General features: G+C 42.3%; 2 protein-coding genes across 5 annotated transcripts; both read left to right on the forward strand.

The window, feature by feature from the left end:
* Window positions 1-213: 213 nt before the first annotated feature.
* LOC121651102 lies at window positions 214-10249 on the forward strand. 2 transcript variants are annotated; one of them, XM_042002996.1, is made up of 3 exons: window positions 214-1098; window positions 1203-1473; window positions 5938-6786. In XM_042002996.1, the coding sequence occupies exons 1-3, from the start codon at window positions 559-561 to the stop codon at window positions 5940-5942; spliced, it is 816 nt and encodes a 271-aa protein (XP_041858930.1). In that variant the 5' UTR covers window positions 214-558; the 3' UTR covers window positions 5943-6786. The 2 variants fall into 2 exon arrangements, with proteins under 2 accessions (XP_041858930.1, XP_041858929.1); XM_042002995.1 differs by lacking the exon at window positions 5938-6786 and adding an exon at window positions 9931-10249 and having other exon boundaries at window positions 218-1098.
* Window positions 10250-10762: 513 nt separating this feature from the next.
* On the forward strand, window positions 10763-16277 carry LOC121650991. Of its 3 annotated transcripts, XM_042002827.1 has the most exons (6): window positions 10763-11373; window positions 11489-11850; window positions 12268-12334; window positions 14128-14151; window positions 14262-14345; window positions 15013-16277. In XM_042002827.1, the coding sequence occupies exons 1-5, from the start codon at window positions 11092-11094 to the stop codon at window positions 14301-14303; spliced, it is 777 nt and encodes a 258-aa protein (XP_041858761.1). In that variant the 5' UTR covers window positions 10763-11091; the 3' UTR covers window positions 14304-14345; window positions 15013-16277. The 3 variants fall into 3 exon arrangements, with proteins under 3 accessions (XP_041858761.1, XP_041858763.1, XP_041858762.1); XM_042002828.1 differs by lacking the exon at window positions 14262-14345 and having other exon boundaries at window positions 10768-11373; XM_042002829.1 differs by lacking the exons at window positions 14128-14151; window positions 14262-14345; window positions 15013-16277 and adding an exon at window positions 13385-14086.
* Window positions 16278-16829: the final 552 nt, after the last annotated feature.

Consider the following 16829-nt stretch of genomic DNA (forward strand, 5'->3'; position numbering starts at 1 on the left):
AAAACTGAGACCAGAGTACAACTTTATCTGTAAATCATAACAAAGCAGCCAAAACAGTGTTATATCTGTATTATAACAAAATAGCCACCTGTACAGTTTAATGCATGGGGCGCAAGGCTCCACCCCCCACGACAAACACAAACACACACACACACACACACACACACACACACACACACACACACACACACACACACACACACACACACACACGAATGTTTGTGAAGTCTATCTTTTGTTTGTTCGCAATTAAAATTCAGGGGCCTTAACCAGCAGGACCCTGACCCTTGAGGACCAGGATTGAGGATCCCTGGTCTATAGTTGAGTTGTGTTTTATTAGTTTGTATTTTTATTTATTTTTTTACAGTCGTTTCTTGTGGTTGTGACGGTGCTGTAAAGGTTTCACTGTTGTGGTAAATCAAGGTGAGATTTAGCTGCAAAGTTTTGAGATGAGTCAGCAAATTCCAGAGCAGCTTGTAGGCGGTTCAACCTGTGGATCGAGTTCATGGAACTGAAAGCATTTCGGTTTGGATTACGACCTGCTCGGTGTCTGTATGGATGCACATTCAGGCTTCATCTCTCAGCAGGAGAAAACGTCCAACGATGAGGAATTTTCCGACTAATTTTCCTTTTCAGAAAGTCAGCGTCTTTGTCAGCATTGTGGTGAGTTTCACCTACAATGTTCTGCTGGACAGAGACGTTTCATGCACTTGTCAACCAGAAGCTGATGACTGTGACACATACATGTCTCTGCCTTTTTTTATAATATTCTTCTTAATACTCTGGACAGACAAGACATTTCATAGAAATGGCAGGTATCTTTGCACATGTAAATGTGCAGGTTCAGCTCCAGATGAGCGACAGAACCAACCAAAGGTTTCCTGCTGCCGTGGTCGATTTTTGGGAGAAATAATCAGCTCCGTTATCAAAGCAGCTCTTGTTGGATTGCTGTGGGTGGTCTCTGTGCTGATCGATGGAGACTGGTTTGTTTGCTGTAAGTACAACGAAATTAAATATCCTCAGTTGGCCTGCAAAGGCAAAACCACCCTTACAGCAGTGGAACGATTGGAGGTCAACAGACTGCAGAACGAGTCCAGGGTGAGTGTTAAAACCTTTTTAAGAGTTTAAGTTATAAATATAATTAGTGTGTTCTTTGAACTGATCAGCTTGTGATAGCACTTCGATCTGTGATCTGTGTTTAGAAGATCGGCCTTTCTGTGATCTTGGGAATCCTCGTCTTGGCGACTGTGATGTCTGTGATCAGATGGTGGAAATGTTGTGCAGGACGATGCTGTGACAGAAAAGTTCTGTATGACCGTGTGATAATGGAAGAAGAAGATGGTGTGCTGGAAAAATATCTGAAGACAAAAGCAAAAGATGAGTTAACTCAAAAAATACAAGCTGGAGATTTGAGGACATGTTTCGATGCTGCTGAGAAGCTGATTGATTCTGATTCAACACCCAGAGTTCCAGGTGAATAATTGTGGCTGAATTATAGAATATTGTTCTATTCATTAATATTTGCCAATTATAGCTTTTTAGATAATTTAATTAGTTTATGTACCATTTATTGCTAACTAAAAAGTTAAAAGCTAGATAATCAGCTTGTTTTTCATCATTATTTTAGAAATCTGAAACAAATAAAACAATCAGGCGGTATTTGCACTTTTGATTTGAAGTTAAGATTTGGAAAAAAAATCGGAACATCAGACAATCAGACAAAAAAATCCTAAAAACAGCAGACAGACCAATTTAAATTAATTTTTAATTTTCAGTGACCTGGAAGTTGTTGTTTCTTGCTATAGCGCTCACGATAACATCTGTTAATGGTCAACACTGTAGCACCTACAATGCTATAGTCATCCAGTCAAGTAGGTAGCGGTGGGAGTTTGCTATTTAGTAGTTGGTCAGCCAAGAGAAGACAAGCTTTACAAAGCTAATGCCAGTATGTGCATGCTTATGGATAGCAGAGGGAGCATGCAGTCCAGATGGTGGTCTTACCAAGGTTTACTTTTTCTGAATGATGTTTAGCCACAGTTAGCAAACGTCATATCAAACTGTCCCTGTTGTTGGGTTTTTAAATGGCGGGAATCTAGAATCGCTGCATAGACTTATTTGGTGACCCCACTTCCTGGCCAATCATTGACCTCCAGTCTGTAGATGTCACATTCTTTGCTTGACTCAGCTTACCTACAACCCCAGCTAAGTAGAAGCTAAAAAGCTGTCTACCTGGCCTCGCTCGACTGCCTCGTGGGCCTGCGACTTCAGACCAGCCTTTACAGCAATGCCTGCAGTGGAGACTCTGTTGTCTGCTGAATTTTTGTAAAGCACTCTACGATGCTGGAAAAGGGGAGCTGGAGCTTGTTGCTGTTCAAGGCAATGCTGCAGAGGCTCTTCGGTTTGTCCAAGCCATCTGCGAAGGAGCTGACTGGTGCTTCTCTCAAGGCCTTTACAGTAGATGCTGAGACTTCATAAATCAGCAATGGCCAAAGGTGTCTAGGCAAGATCCTGAGTTGGCAGATCCATGCCTTGAACTTTCCAGGGAGGCCTGTTGACAACCAGAGCTTCAGTTCCCTGCAAGTGTACTGAACTGCCACCGTGTCTTTCAGTGTGCTGTCAAAAATCTTCCCCAGACTTTTCACAGGCTCAGTCACTGATGGGATTTGGGCTCCACCCACGTGAAAACGGAAATTATTCACCACTTTCTCTTTCTTCAGGATCAGGGATCTTGATTTAGATGGCTTGAAAGACATCCTTGCCCATGTAAAGATCATTTCCAATCCATGGAGGTGCTATTGGCATCCTGCCACTGATGTTGATGTGACTGTTAGATCATCCATGAAAGCTTGGATTTGGGGTTGGAGGGTGCCAGATCTGGACAGGGGGCCTCGACATTCCACCTCAGCTGCTTTGACATGCATGTTCATTCCTTTTTTTTTTTTTTTTTTTTTTTTTTTTTAACCTGTCTTGTCCAGCATCGTTGCAAACAGAATGATTGTCTGGCTGCTGTCTGGTGCTGGGCAATTTTACTCTATCAAGCAGGGATTTATACTACATGTATAAAGTCCCTCTTGATGAAAAACTTTATTAAATCAGACTCTTAATGCTGGACTCGACCGGAGGGGACAGAGAGAGAGAGAGAGAAAAGAAAGTAGAGAGAAGAGGGAGGGGAGAGAGAGGGACAGAAAGGGTGTGGGGAGTGCGGGTGGGGACTTGAAACATCATACAGAAGACCATGTAATCCATACTACTTACAACATATATAGCTAAGATCATCCTGGCCAGTAGGTCATTACACAACTAGTTGATAATAGTAACAATAATAATAATAAGAGTAAGAGTAATAATAATAATAAGAACAGAAATAATTAAAAAAAGAAAAAAAAATATGATAATAGATATAAGTGAAACTGCTGTATTCAAGAACACGCGCAGAGAAACCTGTGTGGATGTGTTGGAGAACTCGGCCACACGGCGACGCAAAGACTGTGTGGAGACGTTCAGGAAGGAGTGACCATGCAGAGTGATCATGCAGATGCCACCTCACTTGAACAGAGGCCAGAGTCAGGCCAGCAGTCCCGAGACCCAGGCCACCAGCCCCCCCGTAGGCAACAGATCCCGACCGGTCCACAGAGACGACCACTCGCCCGCCCAGGTAGGCAGCAGCAGGAGACCCTACCAGGAGCCGCCCCGCGGACACAGGGCACCGGCCCCGGCGGGCCGAGGCCAGCAGTCCCCGACCCCCACGGGCACCGGCCGCCCGGGACAGACGGGGCAGAGGGCCCGGGCCCAGGAGCGCAGGGACACCCTCCTCCCCCACAGGCCGAGGGCCAGCACGCCACCCGGGGGGACCCGGCCCGCCCAGACGGCCACCACCAGAGGCCAGCCCCACACCCCAGCGCCCAGCCGCACACCCCGAGAACCAGTCCTGCCCCCCCCCCAGACCAACACACACACACACAAACACACACACTCTCCTTCCACTCCTCCATTCATCCTCCCACGCATACACCATTCAACCCTCACATACTCTGTCCTCCCACACACACACACCATCCTTCCACCATCCATCCTTCCACACACACACCATCCTTCCTCCCACACACTCACCATCCTTCCACCATACACTCTCCCACACCTACCCCATCCTCCCACACACACATCATCCCTCCACCACTCATCCTCCCACACATACACCATCCTCCCTCTCACACACCATTCATCCACCTTCACACCTCCCACACACACACACACACACCATCCTTCCACTACCCATCCTCCCACACATACATCATTCTCCTACACATACACCGTCCTCCCTCTCCTACACCAAACATCCACCTTCACGTACCCCATCCTCCCACACACACACACACCACCCCTCCATCACCCACTCTCCCAAACATACACCACTCCCCCACACACACACCATCCTCCCTCCCATACACCATCCATCCTCCCGCACACACACCATCCTTCCACCATCCGTCCTCCCACACACTCCCCCATCCCTGCACCATACATTCTCCCACACATACATCATCCCTCCACCATTCATCCTCCCACACCCACACCACCCCCCCTCCCACACACCACGCATCCACCTCCACACACCCCACCCTCCCACACACCATCCCTCCACCACGCATGTTCATTCCTAAAGTAAACAACACTACTGATATGGTACAGCCAGTGATGATGCCTTTCTCCAGGCGGTGCAAAGCAAATGTTACTTCCCTTGAAGTGAATCTCAAGCTGAAGCTACCTTAGTAGTCCCGAATAGGCTCATAGATCTTCTCGGGTACATGGTGTGCCATCAGGGTTGTTTTATTTATTTTTTTTATTTAACCTTTATTTAACCAGGTAAAAAAATGTTTGAGAACTAGTTCTCATTTACAAACATGACCTGGCCAAGAGGCCCCAGCAGGAATAAATAACGTACATACATATAAACAGACAACTGTGCATACACAGGACCACAATACAACAATACAATACAAAAAAAAAAAAAAAAAAAAAACGCAGAGTGAGTACAAATATATAAAAATGAAAGGGGGAAAGGGAGTAGAACACAGTATATAAGACGGATTTATGTGAGAGAAAAAGTAGTGGAGAAATGCTTGTATATAAGGGAGAGTCAGCATCGTCAGCAGGAACAAGTATCTACAATAATCTGTTGAAGTCTCTGTCTAAACAGAGAAACAGATATCAGAGCTGGAAGTTTGAGAGTGTTCTGCAGTGTATTCCAGTCATTTGCAGCGGCAAAGTGGAAGACGTTATGGCCAAAAACAGTGGCGGTTTTGGGAATGATGAGCTTAATAAATTCGGTTGACCTGGTGTGATAAGTGCTGCGAGCGAGGTGGAGAAGAGATGAGAGATAGAAAGGTGTCTTGTGTAAGATTGACTTGTAAATAAAAAGAAACCAATGATGGAGTCGCCGAGTGTGAAGGGAGGGCCAGCCCACCAATTTATAGAGATCACAGTGGTGGGTGTGGAAAGGGGCGTTTGTGGCAAAGCGTATGGCTGAGTGGTAGAGAGTGTCTAGTTTTTTAAGGGCTGAGCTTGGTGCCATTTTATAAATGATGTCGCCATAGTCAAAAATTGGGAGCAAGGTCAATTTGACTAAAGTGCATTTGGTTGCGTAAGTGAAAGAGGCTTTATTACGGAAAAGAAACACTAGTCTGGCTTTTATTTTGGCTTGGAGATTATTTATGTGGGTGACGAATGACAGAGATGAATCCAGCCAGATGCCCAGGTACTTATAGGAGTTGACATAATCCAAAGCCGTGCCGTCTAGGCAGGTGAGTATTGGTAGGGTGTCAGCGCCAGTTTTCCGACTAAAAAGTCACCATAAGCTTGTGTGGGATGGATCCATAAGCATTGGTGAGGTCAAGCCACAACACTGAGAAATTTCTTCGGTTTTCCTTTGCTCCACAGATTAGCTGAGTGACCACTCCAGTGTGCTCTATACAACCTGGTATGCCTGGAACTCCACCCTTTTGCACTACAGTGTCGATGTATGAATTCCATGGGAGGTTCCCTGTCAGCCAGTTGGCAAGAACCTTGAAAAAAATCTTGCCTTCCACGCTAAGTAGAGAGATGGTCTGGATAATGATCTCTGCGTCCTCCTCCTTTGGAATCTACATACCTTCTGCATAACGCCACTGCTTGGCTACCATCGCTTCGCCAGGTTACCCTGATGAGTCTCCAAAACCTCTGCAGGAGTCTCGGGCACTGTTTGTACACCTTGTATGTCACTCCACTTGGCCCTGGAGCACCACTGGCTCGTGCTGCTCTAACCACCTCTCTGACTTCTCTAAGGGTGGGCAAACTGGATGGAGGGCTCTGGTGGTGGAATCAGCAGGGAGCAGGTCTTCCTCTCTCCTGCTGTCACTGTAGCTGTTACTCAGGTGTTTGTTGATCTCCTCTTCTGAGGCCATGAGATGCCCACGGCTTTTCTGCCCAAGCAGCTGTTTAGTGAACCTGAATGGGTTGGCTATGAAGGTAGGGATGGTGAAAGCGAGGCCTCATGAATCATCGAGCCAACTTTGAACCAAATGCTTGAAAATGGCTTAGTGTTCTGAATCATTTGACCAAACCAAAGAGCTCCATCTGCTGGCTGTGGGAGTCTGACGTATCAGAAGGACAGCGTTGACACCTCACATCTGTCATCCCTGTCTCAACTTTGAATACCTGTTCAATAAACGATACGTAATCTACCATCCGAGTGCATATTTATTTTCTGTTGTTCATATAAATAACAAGGAGGGGTATTAGGTAACATTTGTTTAGGTAACAGAATTGTGGTGTAACTTAAGTAAACAATCTGTAATGATAGTAGTTACTCAGTGGGAAGGCATGAGGGAAGGAGTGTTTGTGCAACGGGTATAGTGACTGTTATTTTATACAGTTGTAATAAAATTGTTTACTGTTTTATGTGTCTTATTATTTATAATAGATATTGCAAATGTGTGTTATCGTCTACCTCATGTGTTGTTTTCTTTTGTATAGCTGACCGTTGTTAAATGTGGTACAACAGTTTATAGCACACTGCACATTTATGTACATAGATTATTTACTCAGTTTTTTTGTTTATCTTCTATCTAGTTTTTTTTTTTCAAATAGTTTATTTTTATTTTATAATGTTTTATGACATTCAGGTTGGACGGCAAAGTAAGATTTTCATTGTTCAGGGAAGCTTGTTTCCTTACTGTGCAAATGACAAAGACACTTTGAATCTTGAAATGTATTATGAGGTAAAAAAACTTTGGCAACATTGTGATGTGTCATAGATTTTTATTTAAAAACGTATTTTCTGTCAGGCTTCAATCTGCTCCTCTTCTGGCAGACTACCTCCCCAGCTTTGGAGAGGTTGCACCTGAAAGAAACACAAGAACAAAATTGTAATTAACCAAGTTTAAAAACATTAAATTCTCTGCTGATGGTGATCAGAAACCAGCTTGGTGTCTAAGGTCCTGCAGGTGGTGGTTTTTCCTCTGCAGCTGTAGACTGAGACGTTTCCTCTGATGTTCCTGGTTGAAGTTTATGATTAACTTTAAAGTCTGCTCTTTGCAAGGCTATTTAAAAACATCTGTATAAAGAAAGGGGAATTAAGCTTACCTGTGATGTTGAAGGCACCGCCTGCTCCGTCCTTCTCTCATACTCTGAGCTCCTTCAGCAGTTACCATGGCAACGGCGTCTTGCGCAGACGTTTGTTTCCCCAAATCTCTAAAAGCTAAATGTGATTCATTATAAGCTCATGCTGATGTGATGCTTTTCCTAAATTTGTTTTCAAAATGTAATGTCGCACAATCGCTACAGAATCTCCTCTCAAAAACCCGCGATCTCCTCAGTGTTCGGAATCTGAGATTGACAAGCCCGGTCCCTTCAAAGATCCCGCTCGCTGCTCGATACGCGCTGATGACGTAACGAGGCCTCGTTTGGTCTATCACGTGACTTTTGGCATGCTGAATCAATGCTCAGAGACAATGCTCACAACACTTCCGTGTCACATGCTCGACACGTGATCGAGCAGACCGCTCGAGCATAACATCCCTATATGAAGGCAGTCCGTTTGCGAGCCCTCTCTGGGCCTCTCTTCCTGTGATGCTCCGCTGTAGGGAGATAGGTTTCTTCCTAAGGATGCTCCAGAGCTCCATGAGGGCTGGTCTTTCCTCCTCTTCTAGTCTCTTGAGCTGCTGTTTCAAAGATCTCAGCTCTTTCCTTAGATGGCTGATTTTTGGTCTGGATGTTGCAGTATCTCTTACATTCGCTTTAGGTTGTTTATGCCAAATCTCTCAGTGCCAATGTTGACAATCAAGGACTCAGTAGTTAGAGTTGCTGGTCCACTCACCCCTTTAATGCTACTTTAAGAACTGAATCAACATCTTTGTCAAACTGCCGCCACTCTGATGCTTTGTGTGCTACAGGCCATAAGACCCGGCGATGTTATGATGGAATGCTAGGTGCAGCAGGAGGGGGCTTGGGGGCTCTGGACCTGCTTCTCCTCCGTCTCACTAGGGTCAGTGCTAAGCACTGGCTATATGCGTCGCTCAACTTGCCTGCTCCTGATGCAGCCCATCTTGGTCTGGTGGATCCTCAGACCTCTCAGGTTCTTACAGATTTTGCTGCATACACAGATTACACTTGTCGTTGATAATCCGTTGTTCATTATCTTTGCCAGAAAGTCAGTCCATACAGGGTGCTCATCCTCCACCCCTCTCGAGCACCCCTGGGGGTATCTTTCCATTGGATTGTTGGTAGCTTTTATGGTGCTCCCATGTGGGGGCTGCAATTCAGGTTGCTAGCCCTCATTGGCCCAGTTGCTGTCTCTCCGTGCTGTCCACTGTCTTTCCAGTTGTCACCACTCTGTCCGTGGTTGCCATCCAGACTTTCCTCGAAGTCACTGACCAAGCCAGAGTAACAAGTTTTAAAGAAACACCACCTACATAGATGGGCAGCTCAGATGCATCATCAGTGAAGTACCCGGGGTCATTGGGTGTTTCGGGTCTTTGATCTTCAGACACCCTCACCTGGGCGACCTAGCTGGGGGTGATCAGACAGATCAGACAGATGGTGTGGCAAGCTTGGGTCTCTTTTGAGTTATTTTCTGTTCTGTTTTATTGTTAAGCACTTACTTTTGATCCACAAACACCTGGAAGCGCTTCCCATTACGTCACTGATGTTCTTGGTGGCTTTCCTCTCCTGTAGCCCTCTGACACAACCCTACAGCCTACCTCAGTTGGCTCACAGTGTGCCCTCCACCCGCTCCTTCTGCAGTTCTCAACCAGCACCTGGTACTTGGCCTTCTCTGGAAAGGCCAAGTGCTCTGGAAATTTCAACTGTCTCCCCAGGTTCACCTGCAGTTGCCAGTCACGAGCTAAGGCTAGTAAGCCTGTTAAGGTCTTCAGCTGGTTTGGACTCTCACCTTGTTCCTGTGTGCAGCAGACTCCAGATACTGGATAGATACAGAACATGATGGGACGTTGGACTCGAACTAGTGTCATAAAGATTCATGGTTGATGTAACTTCTTCTCCTTCCTTTTTGGGAGAATTTTGCTGCTGGTTAAACAATAAACCAACTATGACCTCTGCTTCGGTGTGGAAACTAAGATATAAACATTAGTCAGATTTAAGGTCATGAGCAAAGAGGAATGATCATTTCAGTCGGGTTAGGAATGAAAACCAAGTAGTTCTTCCATCTTTAGCCTGCAGTGCAGAACTATGACACGCTGCAGACGAACAGTCTGTTTGTAAAGCATGATTAGAGCTGGGTATAAAACTTATATAAAACTCTTTATATTAAGTTTAAAATATGCAAAATACACAGTTGACATTTACGCTGGTCCATAAAACGTAACAGGTAGAGAAGTTTTACATCTGATAATTTTTAATGTTTCTTCCATCCATCCTGCTGTTATCCATGAACAGGTCGTGGGAGGAGCACCGAGCCAAGACCAGAAGAAGAGCTTCACCTCCTCTCCAGCTCTTCTGGTGGGAACATCAACTGATTCCAGCAGATCTCAGGCTGATCCCGATCCCCCACCTCACCCACCACCACCACCACCAACGTCTTTTTCTGTTTTCCATCTCCAAATAAAAAAATGGATGTTTGATGTTTAATTGAACTGTATGATTATGGGGGTATTTAATACATATACATATACATTATACATGATACTTATTTCACTCATTAAAACTTCCTTATTGTATGTATTGATGTATTGAATAAACATATGTGGACGCAGTGTCTTGTTTCTATGACAACTAGCAGGGTGATGTACTAAAAGAAATTAAAGTCATTTGCACATTTCAGATGAAGAGAAAAAATTGGTTTAGAAAGTAGAGAAGTGGGTCCATGTGAAGGTGCTGGTTCAGTGGTGGTCTGATCACAGCGCTGAGAAAGTTCTCGGACTTCAGTTCCCACAGAACAAACTGCAGAGGAGGCATGAGCTGAACCACAGCCGCCTGGTTGGTGCTGAAGGTTGGCGCTTCTTCAGCTCTGCAGAGCAAACCTTTCCACTGCCCCACTTTTTACACAAAGCTCTCAGACCTTGGTTGGTTTGGGCAGGATGTGGTCGGCTAGATTTCTGCACGTTGGCAACAACAAAACGATTTATTGTCATCAAACACGTTCAGGAAACAGAGATGAAAGGGAAGATTTACAGGAAAGAGTTGCTGTTTCTGTGCTGGAGAGCAGGTGCAGATAGATAGATAGATAGATAGATAGATAGATAGATAGATAGATAGATAGATAGATAGATAGATAGATAGATAGATAGATAGATCTTTGCAGACATACTGTGCTGTGTATGGATGTGTGAAGCTCCCTGGGTGTGTTGAGGGTGTGGCTTTGGTACAGTCATGAATATGAGTGTGTGTCTATAAATCTGTGTGAAGACTGCAGGTTTGCAGAGACAGGATGGAGAAGGTCATCAGGATAATTATAGAAAACTTAACATTTTCTTCTCTCTTTTATTTGTTTACTTCTACTTTGTGTTTTTACCGAATACTTTTGATTGCTCCTGCAAGGATCAGACTCTACAATGTGCTGCATACATAACTCTGCCATGTCTGATCTTATTCGTCTTCATGCTCTGGTCAGACGGACCTTTCCAGCGAGAGTGGAGGTATACATGCATCTGCTCTCGCTTCAGGTGCAGGAAGTTTATGTTGAGTTTATCCACCTACTTCTTGAAGGCGCTGTTTGTGGGCTTGTTGTGGGCTGAGGCGGTGTTAATCGATGGAGGCTGGTACGTTTGCTGTAGGAATGATCTTCCTGAGAAACAGGCTGGGTTACCCTGCAAAGATCCAAAGAATATCTATAATACTGAGGAAAAGGCAATCATTGCTCAACTTAAAAGCAGCTCACGGGTGAGTGTTTGATTCATCTTATTCTATTCTAGCATCTTCTGTCTTTAATCACATTTACTTCTTTTTAAAGTTAGTTTTTAATCTACTTTTTAATGCTGTTATTTCTCTCTTTCAGGCTGTTGGCATTGCCTTATTTGCCTTTGCCAGTCTTCTTGTAGCCGTTTGGTTTTCACTGGACTGGAAAAGAATTTTCTCCATCTGTTGGAGGGACAGTATGAATCTTAAAATTCAGCTGCACAGGCTCATTTTGGAAGAACATGAAAATATGTTGACAGATAAGCTGAGAAAAGTTGTGAACGATCAGATTTCTCAGAAACTGACTCGGTATGTGGATGAAGAACGGTGGGATCAGTTTTTTAATACTGCTCATGAACTCATTATAAAGTCCTCAGAGGACAAAGCAAGTGGACCAGAGACTAAAACCAGCTCTGATCAGCCCTCGTCTCAGAACTCAGACCAGGATCAACCTGGAACAAGGTAAGAGAAGCAGTCATGTTGGTTCTTTGTTCAGAGATGTTATCTTTCAGTAGATTTACACATTCAGTGACACTCAGGGACCATCTCAAGCTGGGCGCCAGTTTACTCCCAACATAAACCAGCTTAGACCAGCCTCCTGCATGCTGACTATGTCAGGTTTGCTGTGATTGGCTGAGAGCCGACTCTGTTACCAGCTGACCAAGATCCCAGAGACAAGGATGCACCACTATTATTTAAAAAGAAGAAACCTTTGTAAAATAAATAAGATGAATGAAAAACATCACAGGCTTCAACCTGGGTTCCATTTTAACTCCGACTTACCAGAAGGAGCAGGAAGTTACGGACACTGCTGCAACAAACACATGGTAAAAGATTCCTTCATAATATTCTTTTCTTTTTCTTCTTTTCTTCTGAAAGTTCAGAGAGAAGCATGAAGATCTCTGGAGACAGGTTGCCTGAACGCTCCAGTTCTGGATCCATTCAGGTAAAAACATCTAAAAATTCATTGTTATTTTATGATGATTCAGAACAGTTACATCTGTGTTTTTTTAAGGTTAATAGAAAGAAAAGCCTAAAGAAAGAAAGGGGCTATAAATATATATAAAGGTTTGTTATGCTTCCTGAAGCTTTATCCCAGCAGCAGCATAAACAAAACAAACAGCAATGGTCCCAGTATGAACCCCTGGGGAACCCCAAAATGAAGAGGAATAGGTTCCTAGACAGAGAAGCTCAGCCGGTGAGCTAAATGACAGATTTGTACCTTAATACCAACAAGATGTTCCAACCAGAATAACAGAACATTGTGGTCTACAGTGTCAACGGCTGCTGATAGGTCCACAGGCACTAAAACAGCTGAATTCCCCGAGTCTGCAGTTAAAAGTGTCATTTAAATTTCTAAAGATCTGTCTGTGCTGTAGTGAGACCTAAAACCCGACTGAAGCCCGTCACAAACGCCATGTGTCTCTAAAAGCTTTTCGGTTTGTTAAAAACACTTTTTCCTAAACTTTGGAGGGAAAAGGTAGTTTAGATCATTAACTGTAGTTGGACAGAACAGTTGGGTCGAGGTTTTTATTGTTCAGAAGAGGCTGCAGGAACAAAGAACATCAGGAACAAAGAACATCAGGAACACAGAACATCAGGAACACAGAACATCAGGAACAAAGAACATCAGGAACACAGAACATCAGGAACAAAGAACATCAGGAACACAGAACATCAGAAACACAGAACATCAGGAACACAGAACATCAGGAACAAAGAACATCAGGAACAAAGGCTGAAGAACCAAAAAAAGGACCTGATGCAAAAATCAGTTACTGAACCGTATTTACAAGGAAAAAGGACTTCATTTAACATGATTTAGACTGTAATAAAGTGAAAAAAACAACCAATGGAGGAAGATAATTACACTTGGTATGATTCCCAGAAATAAGAAAAAAGATCTAGACTTCTAGATCTAGACTAGAGCCGCTGCAGCCAACGGTACCACTGGTCACCAGTTCTGAAACTCATGTTTAGTTTTTCTTCTTTTCAGATCTTTTCTGTCAAAGTGAGAAAGAAACACTGAGAAGCATCAACAGGCTGTTTGAGGTTGTTTTAACTTAATAAAGGACTTGAAACCAGTCTAAAGTCTGAAGTCGAAATGTTTTCTTATTTTATAAAATCTTACCAAATACTTTCTCCTCATATTAAAAGCTCTTTTTGGATTGTGTGAGAATCGGTGCAGGGAGGTCTTGAAACAAGTTTTTATAGCTAAAACTGGATGTGTAAGATCCATCATGATCTAAACTGTGTCTCAGAGAGACGACTGAACTTAAGAAGCATGTGGAAGAACCAGTTTTAAGATTTAGTGATAAACAGGAAGTAAAAGACATGATTAATAATCTCACACATTCTGTTCCTCCCACCTTTATCTCTCTAAAAAAAGATCTTTTTGGCTGAATGTAGGATTGTAGGACTTGGTTAGACAGTTATTGTCACAGACAACATGAAAAACATCTTTAAACAGCCGAGTGGGAAACAGTCTGCAGGTGTGTTTTACCAGATAAACTCATTATTAATCATTAATTAAACATAAAAACAGATATAATCAGAACTGGGGGAAACAGCTCAGATACTTCACATGGACCTCTTTTACTGTAATACCTGTTTGTACCACTAGATGGCCCTAGAGCTACAGTATTCTCTAGTCTGCCTCAGAGGAGGAGGAGGAGGAGGAGGAGGAGGAGGAGTAAAAGTAAACAGCAGTTTTTCATTTCTTTTTACGTCTTCTTGCAGGTGGAAGTCCAAGTGCCAACGGAGGTAAATCTATTAAACTTTATTTGTTTTATTAGTTTTACTGTTGGACTTTTTATCCGTAGTTTTTCTATCCAAACACGAAGCATCTCTTCTTCCTTCCTGTTTTCCGTCAGCATGTCTCCAGAATCCTTCAAAACAAACCAAAGCCTGACTGAATGGAGGACTGTCAGTTATCAGGAGTTAAAGAACATGTCCTGGTAAAAATGACTATCAGGATCTTTCTAGAGCTTCTGGGAGCCAGAAAATGTCATCCTGAGTAATTCATAGTTAGATTGTGTTTGTCAAGTTTAAATTCAGTCATCGAGGCTTTTTATTCATGTATTTATGTTTAAAGGTTATTTAAAGTATTTATTTCATTCTGTAATAAACAAAAGAACAAGCAGCAGAAAAAAGAAAATCTTAACTGCTCAAATAATTAAACCAGTAATAAATTAGATTAAATTATATATATTATATATATATATATATATATATATAAAACTGTGTAACTTATACCCATAAATGTAATAAGTTGTAATAAGAAACACATTTACTGTTAAACCATGAGCCAGATATCTGCCGTCTTTCATCCCAGTTTCTCCATCTCTCTCTTTCGTTTTAATCTTCAGTAAACCCTGATCTCTGGTCAGCTCTTCTTCTTCTTCTTCTTCTTCTTTATATTTGTTGGCTGTTGGTGCATTACTGCCACCAAGTGGTCTGGAGTTTGGACCAGAATGTTTCCAGGAGTCCAAGTTGTGAAAATATTAGTTTGTCTGCTACATTTTCTCAATCCCAAGTCCAGAACCCTGAGGAACACTTGGATTTTATTTTCTCTTGTTTTTCCTGTAAAGTTCCATCAAATCACCTTTTTTATTTTTCTTCCAGACAGACCCTCTTATTCTGAATTCTGAAGACCCCTAGAGAAGACCAGACTGTGGACGAAGACCAGAAACAGAGCTCTCATATACACCGTCTTCCTGTTTGCTTCCAAACTGATTGTAAAATCTTTTTCTTACTATTTAAATCTCTTAAAGTATTTATCCAACTTGCTTTTAGTTCAGGAGCCTCCAGGCCCTCCGGTCGTCGGGGGCTGGTCTCTTATTGATTCTTAAGGTGGAACTAAAGCATGTGGAGAAGCTTCTTTTAGTTTTATGGTCCTCGTATGTGGATCATCCTTCCAGACGACATGAGGGCGGTCGGGACCTTTTTATTAAAGCTGTTCATTTATCTTTTATTAGAATTCATAACTGATATTTTACTGACATTTATTTCTCTTCTAGTCTCTCATGTTAAATCTGGTTTTATTATTATTTTGTTACTTTGTTTTATCAGTTTACTTAGTAAATATTTTTTAACATCCTTTGTTTCTCTTACTTATTTAGTTTGATTATTTTGTCAGATTAAGATCTTTTATATAAATTCCAGTGTTTTATTTTCCAGATGTGGTTGATGAGGATGAGGACGGTGCTGGTGGAGAACATCATGTTGGTGCGTGTTGACGTGTATGCATGAGTATAGGTCATGTATGTTTGTGCGGTCGGTACAAGTTCAGACTTTCTGTCTCAGGTTTCTGCTTGTAGTTCGCTGGTGTTTTCTGTCTGTCAGCAGCTTAACTTACAAAGTTATGGACGGATTTTGATGAACTTTTCAGGAAATATCAGAAATGGAATAAAAGAACAAGTATTGAGATTTTGGGGTGATCTGGATCATCACCTGGATTCAGGAGTTTTTAAAGGATTCTTTACTATGGGGAGATAATTCTGCCATCACAGCTTCTAACTCATAAATAAAGCCCACAGTCACTGGTAAAAATAAGTCATTAGTTTGGGAGAGGTCTGCGCTGTCTGAGGGCTTCTAGTGGGATTTGAACCCACATCCCAGGCTAATAAATCCAAACAGAAACCAGAACAAGATTGTAAGAAACTACCTGAACCAATAAAATATGAGTAAACATTAACATTAAAAGTTTTACAACTTCCTGTGGAACATTCATGATACATGATGCAGAATCAGCTGATGTTTTCCTTTTTCTGTTTAGAAGGAAGTTTATTTAAGTTCAGACTGTATCCATGAGTAAAATATCATTTTTTTCTCTGTAGTCCAGCTTGCTGGGCTCTGCAGTTTTAATCATTAAAGCCTTGTTGTCAGTGGCCATGAAGATTTTATCAGTCCACATGCAGGTTTGGTTCTCCTGAGCTTCTTGACAAAATGTCTCACTGACAACATTAAACTACTAATGTTGCACAAATCTGTATATTTGTATACTTGTATCAAGGAGTCCCACCCCTCTGACCCTCCTCTATAATAAACTGTCTTTAACTAAAAGAAAAAAAATCCTTGGGGTCCGTCCAGAGCCAAACCATCCACAAGCACAAAGCTTGTCACCATGGGAACCATCCAGACTGAAGGCGGGGCCCTGACTAACCTGACAGGTAAACTGTAAACCCGACTAAGTTCACATTACTCAAAACTATGTGGCAACTGATTACCTAATAAAATTTAAGTTATCAAAACATTTTTTTAAGTAAACCAAAACTATAAAATAAAATGTATGTTTAACTTAAAAGTTGAAAGTTTTAAACTTTAATTGTTTAAGTTTGTTTTAATAAAAATCTTTATTTTTACAATGTAATGTTTTTTATTTCTAATTAATAAATAAATAATTATAATTAATAAATTTAAGGCAAAAGAATGTTATTATT

Source organism: Melanotaenia boesemani, chromosome 13, assembly GCF_017639745.1.
Source record: "Melanotaenia boesemani isolate fMelBoe1 chromosome 13, fMelBoe1.pri, whole genome shotgun sequence".
NCBI classification, from domain to species: Eukaryota; Metazoa; Chordata; class Actinopteri; order Atheriniformes; family Melanotaeniidae; genus Melanotaenia; species Melanotaenia boesemani.